The sequence below is a fragment of the Mycteria americana genome, chromosome 2 (assembly GCF_035582795.1).
Source record: "Mycteria americana isolate JAX WOST 10 ecotype Jacksonville Zoo and Gardens chromosome 2, USCA_MyAme_1.0, whole genome shotgun sequence".
Classification (NCBI taxonomy): Eukaryota; Metazoa; Chordata; class Aves; order Ciconiiformes; family Ciconiidae; genus Mycteria; species Mycteria americana.
The window spans coordinates 78,033,186-78,051,422 of NC_134366.1; the positions used below are offsets into that span (position 1 = coordinate 78,033,186).

At 41.7% G+C, this 18,237-nt stretch overlaps 1 protein-coding gene across 4 annotated transcripts in view; it reads left to right on the forward strand.

Annotated features, from left to right (window-relative positions):
• The window catches only part of NEDD9 (neural precursor cell expressed, developmentally down-regulated 9), a 76,232-nt gene that overhangs the window by 49,248 nt on the left and 8,747 nt on the right, over nucleotides 1-18,237 (forward strand). For 3 of the 4 annotated variants that reach the window (XM_075493862.1, XM_075493860.1, XM_075493863.1), the window contains exon 2: nucleotides 3,514-3,954. In XM_075493862.1, the coding sequence (XP_075349977.1) occupies nucleotides 3,514-3,954 (441 nt within the window). Of the gene's footprint in view, nucleotides 1-3,160; nucleotides 3,182-3,513; nucleotides 3,955-18,237 lie in introns of those variants that run through there. The other variant, XM_075493861.1, reaches the window with a different exon arrangement.

The window sequence follows — 18,237 nt, forward strand, 5'->3', positions numbered from 1 at the left end:
TTAATTCCAGATAACCCTCCCCAGCTGATAAGACCAATGAGAAGGGACTGTTGTGAGATGTGAGCTATGATGCCCACAGTATCCAAAAGTTACTAGAATTTGTCAAATCAATCCAGATAAAGCCCACAAGTGTTGCAGCGTGTCTTCAATCAGGACTTCTTTCTGTGTGTGGAAAAGTAGAGACTACCATTCTGATCAACACAGAAGGTTAAAGGTACTTCTGTGGTTTTCAAAAGCTTTCCTGATGACCTTCTGTGGTGACAATTTCATTTTTCTCGTGACTGACTCAGCTGACTAATAAAAGCAACGGTGACACTGTTCCTGAAGCTCATATTAACAAACCCTGCGAAGGAAGAATGAAGTCAGAGAAATACTCAAGACACAGAAGGTTTGCTTAGCAGGAACAGTGCCTATGTTGCTGGCAACAAGCAACAGGCTTAGTGTTTCTGGTCCCAGTGCTTATTTGGAGGAATATTTTGCCTGCTTCACTGCTCCATCAGTGACTGATGCTGGTAGCACGGGTCCGGGCTATTTAAAAGGCCTTGGGGAAATTGCTGTGAAACAAGTGGCAACCAATTAGTATAATTCACATGCTGGTGCCTGAGTTAACACTGACAACAAGAATCTGAAGCTGTTTGCAGCAGAGAAGTTCTTGAAGCACATCCAGAAAGTCTTAACATGCTGCATGCCAGGTGGTGAGAAGGTCACTGGGACAGAGATAATGAGCAACAGGAAAAAAAAATTCACATGGGAACTTTTATCTGCTCTAATTCTACCACCATTCCAGCTTTGTTCTGAGAATTGCTTTGCTGTAGAAGCTAAACAGGCTTTTCAATACCTTTAATCACCAAAGTATAAAAGAATAAGTATTTACCATTGATTTAGCCTTCTTGTTTTCTGCCCTCCTCCCTCCCCCCCCCCGTAATCTTCTTCTTTAAACAACGTTTTCTGCAAAAGTCTCCTTTAAACAGTCAGTTGCACAGGCTGAACTAGTCATGTGAGTAGATTTCGCCTGTGAAAGTCACATTAGAAAGAAATGTAGAAAGGTAAGAGATTAACTTGAATATTCAGACTAGACAGGAGCTTTTCTTTTCTGAACTCCTTGGGCTCAGCTGAGCAGCCAGGTCAACACAGCAAGAGCATAGATGTAGCGTTCAAGACGACACCACTGGTTTTGACCATGCTAAAGAATAGTTTTACAGTTCTGCCAAGGCATGGGCAGAATTGCTCCCTGCTTTCTCTCTATTCGCATTTCTTAGTGTTGTTGACTGATGAGCTGAGTAGATGTACATCAGAGAGAATGGTGGGCCTAAGTGCTGCTGTTTACATGGGATTTCAAAATGGCAGTCCTGCTTTTCCAAGCCAAAGCTTAATTTATACTGACCTCACTAATGATGCTGATGAAAGGCAAAGCCAGTGTTTCTCATACATTTGAAAGCTGATCCCCCATTCAGAGTAGAGAAAACTGATCTCATGCACCCTGTTTCAACACCATATCTTGGGAAAAGCATATTTGTCTACCTTTTATGTGACATCTGAGCTTCCCCTTTCTTCATCCACCAGTGAGCTCTTCATACAACCCCCTGGCCGTATACTACACTTAGGAAAAGTTGAACAGAGCAATGTCAAATGGAAGTCTGCTGTCTTGATGAAGCACAGAGATGAGGGGAAGTCATCAGTGTGTGTCAATGGGAAAAGATATAACAAGTGGGGGATAAAAAAAAAAAAGTTTTGATATGTCCAAGAAGGAGGATAAGTATGACAGATATAACCACTAAACTGTACTTGATACTGTCCCTTTAACAGAGGAAAGATAAATCTTCAAGGCAGCTGCATATCCTATCTTACAGTGGATTAGCACCGTTTCAGTTTGTGTACTGCATCCAAATACTTTAGCTAGAACGCTCCAGATCCAGGGCTCCCTATATTTTTTCAAGTGCTTAAAATTACTTTATAACTGTCTCTGCTGACTGCCTTCACGAGAACCAGGCAGGCGTGGAGCAGTTGTTGCCAACGCATTTGGAAACATCACCAGAGCCAAGAAATTCAGTGTTCATGGCCTTTGTGAGGGGTCCAAGAATGTCAGTACAGACAGCCTGCCTACTTTCCATTGAATACCTAAGCTTGGCCGATTATTCAGAACTGGATGTGCCATACAGGGCTGCAAAGAAAGAGAGAAGGGAGCTGATTCAATCTGTGAGAGGAAACGGCACTTGTCAGTAACATATTTGTACCTCACAGACCATAATCTTACATCGACTTGGGAGTTGGCTTAAAACTTCTTAGCAGAGGTACTGCTGGTAGCATAACCACAACAAAACAGAGGTCAGGGCAAGCTGCAAAGCCTGCCTGAAACATGAGGCAAATGCTTGGGAGTAGACCTGTGTGAAGTTCCCTGTATTAATGTTACCGCTCTGCTTGACGTGATCAAGCAAAATGCATATAAGAATGCTTAAACTATATTGACGCAGGTCAAAGACACTCCTTGGCTGCCCTTAGACTCCTCCCAAGTTACATATAGACACACTCTATGGTAATGCTTAGTACCTAAATTCTTATGCTTTTTGGCATAAGAACAGGCCCACGTAGATTGATACAGCTTTCCCAATGGCAAAGGCATGACTCCAGCTGGGGTTACTGGGCACATTATTTTTTAAATAATGTTCTCTTCAAGATCTTTCTATGGAGAGTGGGACTCTGAGGAACCTTGTCCTTTGAGGTGGGGTGTTGGCTTTTTTTTTTTGGTGGTGGTTTTGAGGCAGTGGGGGGAGGAAGCTTTTTACCTTTTAAGCTAGTGCTATGCTGTGCTGTGCCACCAAGGAAGTTTAAAGAATGAGGAGGCACAGAGCTACATGCCAATGTGAGCATCGTAGTTAAAAAACTGTGACATTTTGTCAATTTGTATTTTAGGCCAGTTTTTCTCACCAGGTGGTCTACAGATCCCTGACTTTAAGGAGCCTGCAGGTGGCAGCTAGGAAAAGCCAGCCCACTGTCTTTACACTAATGGGATCTGCACCTCTACTGGAAAGTCTTTTGGAACCCTGCAAATGTAAAAATGTTTGGAAACAACTGCTCTGGATTATGTCCCCGAGAGTCTTGTTCAAGTTTTATTTTAAAAATCAGCTAGCTAACTGTAGCGGTACACAGAGCGCACCAGGGAAATCAATGTCAAGAGATGAAGGTACAAGCCCCCAGTCACAGGAAGAGCATCTCAATGCCAAGAGCAGAACTCTCCTGACTTCTCTCTGGGTGAATAGACCACATAAAGAGCTTCTATCTGACCTAGTATTACTGGTAAAATTCTCACTAGCAGTGCTGCTAATGCATAAGCCTCTCATTTCTCCAAACTGGGACAGAGGAATCCTGTGCTGCATTATTTTCTGTGTCATTTTGATTTTCTGCACACTTTTTCCAATTCAGTTCTTATTTGTCTCCCCCTAGAATGTGCTTGAAGTTTTAGAAAAAATCTAGCTTTTTTGTTCATTTGTTTTTCTTGCCCTTCTTTCTCCACAGAATCTTATGGCAAGAGCCCTGTACGATAACGTCCCCGAATGCGCAGAGGAGTTGGCCTTCCGCAAAGGAGACATTTTGACAGTGATAGAACAGAACACTGAAGGTCTTGAAGGATGGTGGCTCTGCTCCTTACATGGCCGGCAAGGCATTGTTCCAGGCAACCGTGTGAAACTCCTGATAGGTCCAGTGGTACAGGACAGTCCTTCTGGCCAGGATATGTCCAATTCAGGATTGATGCATCAATCCTTCAACCAGCAAAAGATCTACCAAGTGCCAAGCTCACATGCCTCAGCACGGGACCCTGTCTACCAAGTGCCACCTTCCCATCTGAATCAGGGAATTTACCAAATACCCACTGGTCATGGTCTAGTGGGACAAGATATTTACCAGGTGCCACCCTCCATGCAGAGATGTATTGACAGTCCAGCTTTGACTAACAAGGTGCGTGCATTTGCTTTCATGTGATAGCTCCAAAGGAGGTCACTTGTGCTGACCACCAATGAAGTGGTTAATGTCTAGTGATGGCGTGTGGACTTTTTATATATATTTATCCTTCCTATATCTTAACTACATAAAGTTACAGTTGTAACTTTACTGCTGTGGGAGGAAAAGAAAGGCCCAGTTCTTAACAGCTTGCTTAATTCACAACTGAGATACATGGTAGAACATTTTGGAGCTGTGCTACCGCAGCTGCTAAAGGCGAGGGAATCTTGTGTCTTGAATCTAGGTGATCTTGTGTCCTCACAGGCTTCCCAGGGAGGCTGAAGCACAGCTGGCCTATGGCACTCTTGCATTATATGCTCAGAAGAGAGCTGCTGCGGTAAGAGTAACTCGCCCACAAATTAATGAACAGTTACATTATCTGCCCAAGTAATTTTTGTTTAATTAAAGGTGATGTACTGCCTTGCTGCAAGAAGTCCCAACAGGTCTAAACTACAAAGAGAAAGCAATGATTGATGTGACAAGGGCCATACTTGGAAGAGTGAGGGAGCAAGAGGATGATGATAACGAGGGATGTTTTAATACCAAACCTTAAGTTTATAAGAGTGCACTTGCTGTTCATCTATAGCTAAATTTCTTGACTAAAAGCAGGAGCTGCAGCAGCTGAGAGCTCCGAAGGCTCCATTGAGAGGCATTGCGTTATGTGGGTCCCTCCTTATTCCTGCTGTCCCTCTCAGGCTCTCCCCATCTCCTGTCACTCCCTCATTTTACCTTCATGTGGTACCTGCCAGGTACCCTGGTGGCACACAGTGCCTTGGTAGCTGAAAAGGGTTAAGGAAGGTACCTGAGGGAGGGAGGAAGGAGATTCTTCTGGCCTTCTGGAACCCTTATTGCCAAGCCAAAAAGAAGTTCCTACAGTCCCTCAATTCCCAGCTCAACAGCTCCAGCTATTAGTATCCTCCTTACCTTTAGAGCTTAAAGCATAGTATTTATATCCAAGTTATGTGAGCAGATGATGTCTCTGTCAGGAAGTTCCTGACTGGCTTAAACTTTCATCTCCTAATTTAGATTGGCAAGACAGTCTGTTTCGGGTTTTTCCCCCACCTCACTCTCAACTCAGCCTTTTTCATACCAGAAGACATCTAATGCTTTTATTTCCTTGTTATAATTTTGTTTTGCTTGATAAGAATAAATGGATTTTTTCCTTCTGAGCAAGAGAAAAAGATCTGTGAAATAATCCCAAGTCAAGTATAAAGAGATTCGTTTGCTCAGCTTTTCCACAATTATGCTTTGTAGGGTATGCAGAAAGATAAAATGAGAAAATTGCACTTGCTGCACAGGTAGAGATAGGAGCTTTGTTGGAGCAATTATGTGGATTTTCTTGAGAAATCTCACATCATTTCTCTCCTTTTCTCCTTTCCCTATAGGCTAGATATAGTGAAATCTTTTTCAGGGGCAGTATAGTTTACCTATCCGCCATAGCATTTAGATACCATCCAAGGTAGTTAGTGAACACATGGTAAGTAGCCTATTGATGGGACAGCACAGAAGAGATCACGTTTTAGTGTACGTCTGCATGAAACATTACAGCACTCTGCAGAGATGACTCAGCTAGCCAGCTTGGGCCACAGGAGATGCACCACTCTGCAGAGCTGAACTGAAGTCTGTTGGGAAGCCCAAGATATTAGCTTGGAAAGTGCTATGTACTTTAATTTAGGACCTGACCTGCCTAAATGACCATTAGCATAGTTTACTTAGCATAATGCAAGTGTGTGTGTACTCTGCACAGTGTAAGCCTGAAAGGAAAAAATTCGCCAACTGCATGCGAAATCTCTTCTCCCTCCTCCCACTCTCTCCAGCTCCACTGAAACTAATAGGACATTCTGCATAAACCTGGTTGCTACAGGGACTGTGTTAAAACCCTAGATACACTGAGAAACTGAAATATTTGTTTTAATTTAAGTGCAGACTTATTGTTGAGACACAAAAAATCAGAGGCACTAAAGCACCTGTTTTCTCCAAGTTTCTGCCTAGAAATTTTTCAGCATGCTTGAATATGCATTTTTCTGAATTGAAGTCACCTTTAGAAAATTAAGACCATTTATTTGGCTGACTTATAACTTGTTTCATTTAATTCCTTGCAACCTATGAAAGGTCAGCTATGCTGCATAAAAACAAATGGCTACGCTGCCAACTGTAGAATAAGCTAAAACACACACATTTATAAAGCATTTTACCCTCAGCAAAGTACCTACCAACCTGCTTAGCACTAGCCACTTCTTGTTACTTAGGATAGGATCACCTTAATCGTGACTTTAAATTTATTTAGCCTAAGAGCCCTGAGTCTCGGTATTCACTGTGTATTAGTGTCAGTGCTAGATGGCAAACGTCATGGCAGTGTCCTGCTTTGATCAGAGGCAGACATGTCTCTAGTCCTTTGGAATTGCTCAGTTCTACACTAAAAAGAACCCACTGGGATTGAAACCATGGTAGACAAGAGAGAACTGTAGGGGTATTAGTAAGGGAGGAGTCTGAGGTAAAACATACTCCATTCTTTATCATCCTAACCTTGCAAAACTGCTTTTTACTGCTACAGCTGCAAGTATCTACTAATGCCTTTGTGAAAGAAAAGCCTAATTAAGGGGAAGCACTTTAACACTTCTCCTTTGTCTGAGGAGACAGTCTGTCCTCCAAATCCTCCTCCTCTAGGGATCAGTAAAACAAATCCTTACTATTAAGGAAAGCTGGAAATCTTGAAGATTTGATTTTTGGGAATCTTTGCTTTGACTTCCAAAATGATGAATCTCTTTTCTTGAACTTGTGACACCTGCCCCAATGGTTTAAGTGAGCCACTCTGCCTTCTTCCATCAGCAGAAACAGCTGGTTAGAAAGCTGTGTGTTTTGGCAGTTTTAAGGACGTTGAGGGGTTTTGCTGTGAGGTCGTCTTATATGTAAACCTTCTCCCTTCCCATAGCAGTAGCTAGAAAAGACCGTGTCCTCTAGACACCATTCTAAGCAGGACCAGCAGCAGTTTCTATCCTATCCATTTCTGTGCACGTTTGCCTGTTTTCTTTGTGCAAATGTGTGGTTTGGCTGCCATACAGGTTTTACAGGCAAAGCTTAGGAACTGCTGTCAGGCAGGAATTGTCTAGCCTCAAGCAACAGTAAATCAACAGCAGGCACGTTATAAAGCTGTGCTGAGGTAACACATCTCGTTAGCCAGCAAGGCAAAGCAAGTCAAAAAGGAGTCCTGAGGCAGGTAATTATAACGATTAATTGATTCTGGCCAAGCTAGTTGTTGACAACAGAGCTGTATTGGCTCCTTCTATCAAATAAAAATACCACCTTCTAAAACTCACCCTACAAATGACAGAGATAATGAGGGATGGTTTAAAATTAGCCTTGGTTAGCCCCAAGCTTTTATAGCTATGCTGCAAGTTTAGTCACAAAACGGTTACACCCCTAAGTGTGAAGGGTGTCTGAGAAGCATAAAGATACAAAAGCCAAATCGTAGAATTTATTCCTTCTTTTTGTGCTCTGCCTTCAAACTTACTCTCTTTTGCTGCAACCAGCAAAGAGAAGGAACCTTCAGACAAATCTGACATTCAGAAAACCTGGGTTTTATCCATGTCACAGACTTCTGCATAGTTTTGAGTGGTGTTTTTGCACCTCAACAATGTCATCTGCAAAATATGAGGGGTAATTATGAGGGAACTCATTCTGCACAGACTGCTTTGAGAATATCCTTTGGGAAAGGTGCTGTCAAAGCACAAAGCCTCTTTTGCATCTATGATTAATCATTAGCTTTAAACTAGGGAAAGCTACATGTAAAAAAAGTCACTGCTGTAATTTAAACTCTCTTCTTGTGGTTCAGCGTTTCCCCTAACTGATCTGTTGCGCTGTCCCTGCCATCCTGAAAATAGCATTGGCCAAAAAATTTAAGGTAAACATTTCCATGTTGGAAAACAGTTTTGACAAATTCTGAAAGCTTTCTGTAGGAACCGGTAGCTTTCAGGAGAACTTTTTTGATCAAGGAAAAGCAGCACAAAACAGAATATGAGGCTGATGCACCACAGCTGTTCATCCAGGGAAGAGGCTGCACTGCAGTGGTTACCAGCCCTGAACTACAGCTCCCACAAGGCATGGACTAACTCAAGGCAAATAGAGATCAATGCCAACTTGGAACACACCAGCTTTTTTGTTTGTTGGTCTGTCTGAACTAGAACTTTACAGTTCAGGAAACACTCAGATTTATCCACCTTTTAAAAGTGGATAAAGCAGAATAGGGAAGGAACTCATATTCACACACGAACATCCCTGGCATATTTCCAGGTATAAACATGCCCACGACAGATGAAGGGTTTCACACCCCACCATTCCGCGATCTCTACCTTTTTCAAGAGCTCACTGCCTTCAGCAGGAGGTTTGGGTAAACCATGCCTAAGGGAATGGACCTTGTTCCCTGGTCTTCATTTATGTTAGTCATGTTGGTTGAATCCATGAGAAAGTGGAAACACCACCCCACAAGCAGCACCACCCTGACAGTTCTGGCACGGACTTCAGTAGCAGAAGCCAGTTAGCCATGTTATGACGTTTTTCCTTCCAATTAAACAAGTACTGTCTTAGCTGGGAGGAAACAAACGGCTGGATATAACATTTGTTCCAGAAATAAGCCTGCCTTTACATTATTAGCTTTTTTCTTGCCTATTCACGTTTATGAAGTAAGAAGAGACATACATTAAGCATAGTGAAGAGTTGTGTGGCAGATATATTTTGTCATCAAAACAACAGGAGCATATCCAGTATTTTGTAGTTTGTTGGCAAAATGTATTTACATTCCAAGATAGAATAATGTCCCCGTTTACCCTCAAGTCTGAAATACCACAGCTTCCTGTGATGTGGTTTACTTAAATGGCCCAAACGGTCATCTTATAGTCCCTCTCTTCTTCTGCTTTCACATTACAAATTCTACTTTAGGGATTTGTAGCCCTTGTAACAAAACATTACTTCAGTGTTAAAAGTACTGAACACACAGCAAATTTGCTGAGTGCAGCAGGAATGGTAACACATACCTCAACACTCAAGTGCTCTGTTTCACAAAGTGCGCTCTAAAGGATTAAATTCTCTCAAATTAAATGCAAACTCAATGGTAAAAACAGCACACAGCCTTTTCCTTAGACTCAGGAGTTTCACTTGCAACTTTCCATGTGACATTAATAGGAGAAAAGCCATTTTACTGATAAAAAGCCTGTGCAGTTAATCTATCCTCAGTAGTGTCCATGAAAACCACTGAGTGAAGAAGTACTCATCCACAAGTCAGAGTAGGCAGTAGTTAGTCACTGATGTGATTTGTAGAGAAGTATTTTAAGAAAAAGACTGCATTTTATTAGGCTGAGCAAACATATGAGCTCAGCATTACTCCTTGTTTCTCCCTAACTGCAGGGCTCTTTTTAATCAGTTCTATTTGTAGACCAGAGGCATGCATTTTTTCCCTGTAGTATCAGAAAAAAGGCCAGTCCTGCAATCTAATCCAGCAACTGATGTCCCCAGGGACACAAATCTGCCTGCACGGGCACAAGTGCAGGATCAAACCTCAGCTAAAAAAAGAATAATAATAATAAAAAGAAAAATGCAAGGTTATCGGCTCTTTCTTGGTGGTTAGAAACCTAACTGGACTTTTGGTTACATCTGAAAACACACTAACCAGTCTGGGTAATCTAAATTTCCCTGCAAGTACTAAAACCGAAGCACAACAGCAGAGCATTTTACAAAAGCACGAGTGGAAAACTGATTATTCAAAAAGTGAATCTCATCATAAGGAGGCAGCGTGGTTTCTGGAGATAGGAAATGGATAGATGAAGACAGGTTGCTGACAGTCAGAAAACATAGTTCTATTGAAATCTAAAGGCTTTGCAGGCGTTCGATGATTTTGTAGATGTTTTGTTTTGGAGGAAGACTAGTTAGCATCAGAATATCATCATTCCACATATCTGGCATGAAATGTTTTTATTTTTCTTTTTTAAATAGCAGTAGTAACATTGCATCAGTTTTTAAAAAAAATGAATCTAAATTAAGCTTTCTCCCAAAACAGATCGGTAGAATGGAATCGAAGTGAAATTAATGTGGTTAAGTCCTCAGGAGACAGAAACCTTCCATAAGACAATCCATCCCTAATCCTTAAAAGACACTAACATATTCCCATTGGGTCTTATCATCACAACTTTTTTATATGCACAATCAGTCCAGACTGAGGTCTGGCATAATTATTATATAGATGCAACAGACAATTAAGGATGGAGTTTATATCTGTTTAAAAGGTGTCTATACCTTCCATAAACTTGCCAAAGCAAGCTATGCTAATCTAAACACCAGTTAATAGGAGCACTTGTCTGTACAGCTGCCTTGAGAAACCCATACAAAAATGGAGCCAGAATATAGCTTGTGAGCCAGAGAACCTCTACAAATCAAATTAAACTGAGCTTCTTCCTGATGGAAGGTTTTCTTTGCCTACCTCTCTCAGAACACCATAAATTATATAGGGACACTTCCATTGTTTATGTCCAAGCATACCTCCAAGAGCACTCTTGTGGAATTGAAACTCTTTGGCAATGCTTCATCTCGACAATTTTTTTGCCCACTGGGAAATGCCAATTCACCAAAACTGAAACTAGTGACAGGGAAAGATTTGTTCCGAGAAATGGCTTAAAGGAAGAAAGAAAATATTTTATGGGAAACAAGAAATCATGGAAATACCTTACTTCAACGATTCCCAAATGAAGGCCCCCCCCGCCCCCAGCTTTCCATCTAGAAATTCAATATAGGAGGGAAGAAATAACAGAAATAAGATGAAGCTCCTCAAAAGAATTAAAACAAGTCGTTTGGACTGAACCAAACTGGTTTATTGTTTGTGAGCCTTTAGGATTTCATGTCATTTACAACAGTAAGACCGCTCTCTGCCCTACCTGTCCCAGCACCCATCTTCTCATCCTTTTTCTTAATTTCCTCTCCTCCTCCAAACCTGCCCTAAATTTAGGCTTCTGTCTTTGAGACGAGACAGTCATAGTATTACCAGCATAGAAAACAAGTGCGTATTTGCCAAATGGTTCTTCATGTGACAACTTTTTTAAAATGGGAAAATCAGACAGACTGGGATGGCCAAAGCAGGAGGCTGCTTTAAGTATTTATCATGGGCAAGATACCAAAACACTGAGGTGCTGAGTTTCGCCACACACTTCTCATTAATCAAAACTCCAGCTCAAATTTAATCACAGGTTTCCAGAGAACGCTTTATCAGATAAATGTATTTCTCCACTTATCACACAATAATTTGGGGATTTTGTTTCTCCGTAAGATCCATCCACAGACATTTATTTCAGAGTGCATGCCTGTTCTATCACCAGTACTGTAACATGTCAGCTCGTTAGCCCTGTTGGCCAACACATGCAGAAATGGTGATGTCACTGTCTGTCTAAAAATGAGTAATTGTCATGGGGATGGCACTGGTAAAACTCTTAGTGAGAGTATTGGACAAGTTTCCTCTTTCACACTTCTCTAAAAAATGCTGATAATTTAATAATAATGGGTAAATTCTGTCAATTTCTCTTGTTCTCTTCCTCTCAAAAAATGGGTCATCCTCAGAAGTGTCGATTTGACTCTTTTTAATCACATTTTGTAAGCAAGAATGACTCCACTAGAAGCTAGGAAGTACCCCTTCCCAGTCAGCCTTGCAATTCAAGGCCAGCCAGCACCAAGCCTGTTCCACTGAAGCAAGCAGAAATGTTGCTCATAACACAACTGGTGGAAAGCCCTAGAGCTGATGCGAGTGAAAGCAGGATCAGGTCACGAAAGCAGCATTGAAAGAAAGAAACAAAGCAGTAAAATCTTGTCAGTGACAAAATTGTTGAGCTTTTTTGTGCCTTGTACTGCTCATTCAGTAAGGTCTGTAGACAGATAGACCTTTGTATCTGCATTTAGTTTGTGATCGTGAACACCAGCAGCAAGCAAAAATTCAACACCGTAATCCAAAGCTACAGCTGATGCAAGTCAGCACCATTCCACTATACTTAATACAGCCCTGCCATTTTATGCTAATTGGAGCTTAGGTCATTTATGTAACTCCATAGCTTTAAAAAAAAAAAAAAAGTTGTTTGGAAAGACAACAAACCTGTACTTTCAATTTAGGAAAAATACAAAGCTGAAAAATAGTGTAATGAACCTGCTTTTGTGTGCTGGTTAATGGAAAGGGTCACACCAAAAGTTGAAAAGTCAGGCTTAGGCTAGCTGCAAAGCAGTTGGCTATACCTGTATCACCAGCAGTTGAGGGTTTGAATCAAGGCCAGCTCATGATTTCACATTTTTTATTTTACATTGGTTTCACAACTTCTACCCTAACATCTTCAAGACTCACAACCCAAAACTTGCATAAATCTAATTGAAATAATACGACCTGAAAAGGAGAAAAGTGTAACACCCATTTTCATTACTTCTTGTTATTTGCATTACAATACCATGGGGCATTTTTTAAGACTGGGCATCTACCAGTGAGGCACTTCATAGCCACATTTTAAAAGTTTCTGTTTAAATCCATAAGCCTGCAAAGTTAAGCATTTTTAATTTAACACACCATGAATCAGTGACATCTGGACATGCTTTAGCCCTGAGAGCACATACAGTTACAGCAGAAAAGCAGGTCTTCATAGGTACAGGTCTTGGACAACAAATGGACATAAAGCATAGGAGAAAATAAGCAGGTATCTTGAAGATGGAAACAACACCAAGAACTATAAATCAGTTCTGCATCAGGGTAGTATTTGTCACGTATCCTTATCTTCACACATCTTGAATCTTACTTCTCAGAAAATTCGCTGGGGAACACCTGATCAAAGACAAGCGGCAGTGTCACTATGTGTGCTGATACCGCGTTTCTTTCCGCCACACAGTAGAGCTGATAACTCACTCAGCCCAGGAAAGAAAATACAGTCATTTCTGTTGATTTCCTCTTGCCTTGCAGAAACATTTGGTCTCATAGCACTAGAAGCAACTCATAGTTGCAGCTACGAGCCTGGTGCATTAGAAGAAATACCTCTATAGGCTTCCTCCCCTCTCTTTCAGCTTGTGAGCCTTAATCAAAAGCTCTCCAATGGTTCAGTCTTGGCAGAAAATACTCTACTAGAGCATTTTATAGTGGCCCAATGTTCATACATTACTTAGGTTGAAATAAAGTGTTATGATTTGATAATCCTAAGACCTATAACAACTTACAAAAACAAACATTTATAAGAGTGAGTATCCTTAGCACATGTGAGAATGAAAGCCCAACCTTTACTTACTCAGTGACAGCTGGGAAACACGTTGTATGTCATTGCATATAGCAAATAAGTAAGTCAAGGCTACTACTTCATAAAAACATTTTTGCTCTTTTTTACAGCAGACAATACTGAGTGATACAATAGGTATTACTGTCAGAAAAATCGTTATCAGTCGCTAGAAATCTTGATGCAGCTTGCAAAAGGCAGGAGAGGAAACACTATGTGCTTTCTGTAAAAAGGACAGAGTTTTAGCCAGCTAGCCAGGTTCTTTCAAATACCCAGATTACCTTAGAGACTCTTTTCTTTAACACAACCTTCTTGCAGTTCAGCTTAGCCACGGGACCTTTGCCAAGAAAAAACATTTAAGGAGACACACCTAGCTTCCTAAATACATGCAGCAAAACAGAAAGAAGGGCTGAGAGGTGGCTTGCTGCCTGATCCAGCATCGTTCAATGGCTCCTGCCACTGCCTTCCAAAAGACTAGGAGTTCAAGAGAATAGGGCTTAGGTTTTTCCCCCTAATTCTCTCTCTCTCTCTTCTAATTTACCCATATTCTCTTTGGCTATTTCATTCTCCTTACAAGCCTAAGAGAACCCAGGTAGCTGTTATATATCCACCCAAGAGGCTTAGGAACAGAATTTCAACAACTAGAGTTTTGTATTAAATTTACAGAAATACTTTACAACAGAAAACAAAGATGCTCTTTTTCCTTTACTTATATTTTGATTCACTTTTCCCATGTCCAAGCTTTATAACAGCCCCATTTTATGCACCACCACTTGCCCTCCTCTAGGGCAGGACTCTTCCCAGGCTAAGCTACAGCTGATTTTAATAGATACAGGACTGACAGCTGAGATTAGCAGCAGTTCATGGCAGTAGCTCATCAACTGCTGAGAGTTACCCGTGGGGTGAAGAGGAGAGCATCATGGGAGGAAATATATTTTAATACAATTCTTCATCCAGATTTAAAATAAATATGTAACACTTACCTCACGTGCCTCTTCTTTTCCACCTCCAAAAAGCACTAATCTATTTTAAAAGCAGTCAGTAGGTTCTTGGGGTTAAGAGGCCATACTGGGAAATAGCAAGATGCCCTTTTCAGCTCACCTGTCTGCCTGTGGTTTGGGTGGGGCAAGGTGTTGCAGAGGTGCAACATACCTCTGCTTCAGTTCTCTCACCTGTAAAACTCAGCGAAGCTTGTTTCCCATCATTCTGCATATCAGGCATTGCTTTTGATGGGAACAGGGCAAATTCTGCCCTCCACAGCACTGCTATAAATTCAGAGTAATTCAGTTGGCTTCAGTAGGTTTATTCACTCTTTGTCTTTGTAAAACAGTGTAAACTACAGTGCTGTGCATCTGCTGTAAGCACGAGAACTGTCTTGTTGCTGCCGTAGGAATGTTCTCTATTGCAGCCTAACATCCATTTTAATCCTAGAAGAAATAGAATGGGTTTTTTTTCCCTTATATTTAAGGAAGAGGGATTTAATGAACCACAGGACTGGATATTTTGCAAAGTACATGCACATTCAGCTCTTTTTCTTGGTTAGGAACATGTCATTGGCATGGAAAAGACCCAAGTAATTGCTTCTGGAAGAGCATGGTCTTCAGCGAGGACAGAACAAGCTTTCTACTAAATTGTCTTTGTTTTGCAGTACTGAAAGTTTGAAGTAGGCTCATTACATGTTTCACCAGAGCCAAACCTGGTCTCCGTTAGTGCTCTGCATGGATTAAGTGGTTAACAATGTTTTGAGAATGTTGGGCTAGATAGTTTGTGGGAACACCATCTGTTTCCTTTAACGCGTAAACAAAGAAAATTGCTGGTTTGAAATGCAGGATTGTTTAAACTCGGATGACCACAGGCATTCTTAAAAGAGAAGAAGTAAAAGGAAAAAGAATCCTCATGAGGTCTGAAGTTCAGTGGCATATGTTAGGAAATGAATTCCTAAGTACCAGAGGGGGCTGCTATCCCTGTTCTGGAAGTGGGAGAAGGGGAACTTTTCTTCTGCAGCCACCTCCTTCCTTCTGAAGTGGATCTTCAAGACTAAACTGCCATCAGACATTCAAAACCATTAAAAAAAAATGGTTCAACAATGCATTGAAAAGGCTGAGCATCTCATTCAGAAGCAGCAAGTTCATTAAATATATTTATAGGTGATACTTGAAATCAGAAGTTCTAAAAATATTTGGTTTGGTAGCTTTCATACTTCACCTACCCAGCTACCTCCCTCTTCCCCATACAGAAGCAGCAGTGCAACCACATGTCCTGGCTTCCCATGTGAGGTACTAGTGTTCTGGGGACATGAAAGTCAGAATAAATGCTCCACATTTTCACTTCGTCAAGTAGTACGGGTATTCTTTTAATTACTGTTACAAAATGTTCACTCAAGGTATGTTTTGGTGATGAGCAACTTCTGTTCTGAATTGACTAGGAACAAGCAGTCCAGAGGGATGTTTAACCTAATGAAAAGTGTTGGAAGGGAAGACAAGCGGAGGTACAACAGGAAACGTTCTTGTATTCAGTGCAGACCAGATCAGCATTTGTGGAGGATTTTATGATGAAATCGCTCAGAACATGTTGTTACTGGATAATAATCCTCCACACAGGAAAATATACCTGAGTCACTGGGAGAAAAAAGTTGTCTTTCATGTTATCAACAAACCTTGATTGTTGCTGGGTTTCCTAAAGTCTTATTTTCTGTCTTTTATATAGCTATTTCAGAAGCCTAAAAAGGAGCAGACATAAAAGCCTCTGATGCATTTTTATTTGGAAAATAAATGCCACCTTAAGTAGAGTGCACTGCTAAGCACAGCCCTGCAGATAGCTCCGGTCTTCTGTCCGCAGTCACCTATGTAGGCATGCTGTATTCGTGAATACCCAGAATCAGGCACTTGGTGTTTTAACCTCTCACTTCCTTTGACGGAAGCACCCAGAGCAGGGGTTTGTGTCACCCAAATAAGGGAGTGACTCTGCTTGACCACTACACTGGGTTAGTCAAGTCTGGGAAAGTGTCAAAATACATGATAAAAAAAAAAGTCCTGCAGTGCTGAAACTGGCTTCCTTCATCTGGCCAGTCTAGCTTTAGTGTAGTTTAGGGTTGTATCACAGCACATTAAATAAAAACAGCAGCCTTGTACTAGTGTAAGCCTTTCATATAGCATCTGGTATGTCAGCCTTTTCTGAAAAATGGGAAGGGTCTCTAAGGATGAGCTACAAGAATAACCACAGCTGCATGATACTCCTGTAGGCAGAGTGAGGGAGGATCTCTAAATACTAGGCACGAGCACAGCTTCTCTTCCATGTATGTTCCAGGCTCCATGGTGTAAGGATATCATCTGCTTTGCCACCAGGGCTTCTCTTTTTCAAAAGCAAAATATCATGTTTACCTATAACAACAAGAGCAAATCGTTTTACTTGCGCATCCCTTATTACCTGTGCTGCTCGGATCAGCTCCCTTTTGTGTATTAGCGACCTGTGACTTTTCTTTGAGTTTCTTCATGGAAATTCATTCTCTGAGCAAGGCGAGAGTAGGGGCGTTAATGTATCCTGAGTGACTTTAGGCATGAGATGGCTAGGACAGTTATTGCTGAGCCTGTGTAAAGGCGCTTCTCTAAACTGCTGTGCAAAAACCTTGGAGAACTAGGGTGCCATAAAGCTTCTACAGAGGTGCTATACATTTCCTCCATGGGTGGTACTGTAAGGAGCATCACACAGCTGAGGCCTGGAGGAGATCTGGTCAAATTTGACTCCTGATCTGGATTTAGGATAGAGTTCAACTTCTGGAGCAGAACACAACTGAGCAAGGGTTTATAAAAATTTCAGACTGAGGGACCAATACCCATCTTTTTGGAGCCTGACACAGCCTGACTCCCAGCCTTGGGAGGCTTTACCTTACAATCAGCAGGTAAAGCAGAGCTGAACTGCAGCCGTGCCCCAGTCCTCCCCCCTTCCAGGGCTGGCATGGGGCCTCTGGTTGCCTGCTATGAACACTCTGGGTTTTTTTTTCTCTGGGATGGTCAAGCAGTTTTCTGGCATATTAGCGAGCAGGCTAATGCCACAGTGTTCACAGTAGCAAAAGGGTTTGTGGAGATGGGCTACCCAGGAAACAGCCCTTCATTTTTACTGTGCACTGTCTGTTCTCCTGGAAGATCATTGTTAAACACTCAGTGACTCGTTATTGAAGCAACACCGTGGTTGTAATTTTGGAACCCCTGGAAGGAACCTCTGAGTAAACATTGCTTAAAACCAAATCCTTCTGTTCCTGACTTGGGTGGAAAGCATTTGACTGGCAGCACCCAACTGAAGAAAAAAAAGGGTGCCAAAAATATACGGCAAACTACGCTAGTCTGATCACTAGCCCTCACTGACAGAAAAAGCATGGGGAAGTGATGTTGATACAAGTTAGAAGTTTCTCAGACAAACAACATAATCCCAGTATTACATGAGAGTGGCCTGAAAGGGATAATGTCTGGAGTGATCCATTATGGGAACTTCCAGGAATTTAAGGGAGAACTTTCTTAAAAGTTTTGTCTGTAGATATCTTTTACAATGCAGTAGGTGACTCTGTGGGAGAGGAACTGTCTATCATAAATTCAATACATTTTTAGATTCTTTTTTGAAAACTCTTATGTACGTGAGCCCTATTAACCCCACACCCAATTCAGCAGGAGTTCTGTCACGGGCAGCGAACTGACCCAGCGCTCTGGAGAGCATATAGCTTCCAGTTCCTGTCTTCCCTGTCCTCTGATGCCAATTCAAGGAAAAGCGGCTGCAAAAACCACTGTCTTCCCCTGCCTGCCAGGTGCGGATGTTCCTCCCTCACCTAAGGCACGCACAGTCAGTGCAGTAGCTGGCAGTACTGGATGCACTGCCTTGGGCTACTCACATTGAGTCAGACCTGTACTGTAAACTGCCGTGGCAGTCACCTCAGGGGAAAATCCAGTGATTACACAGCAATATTTGAGCAGCAAGTAAA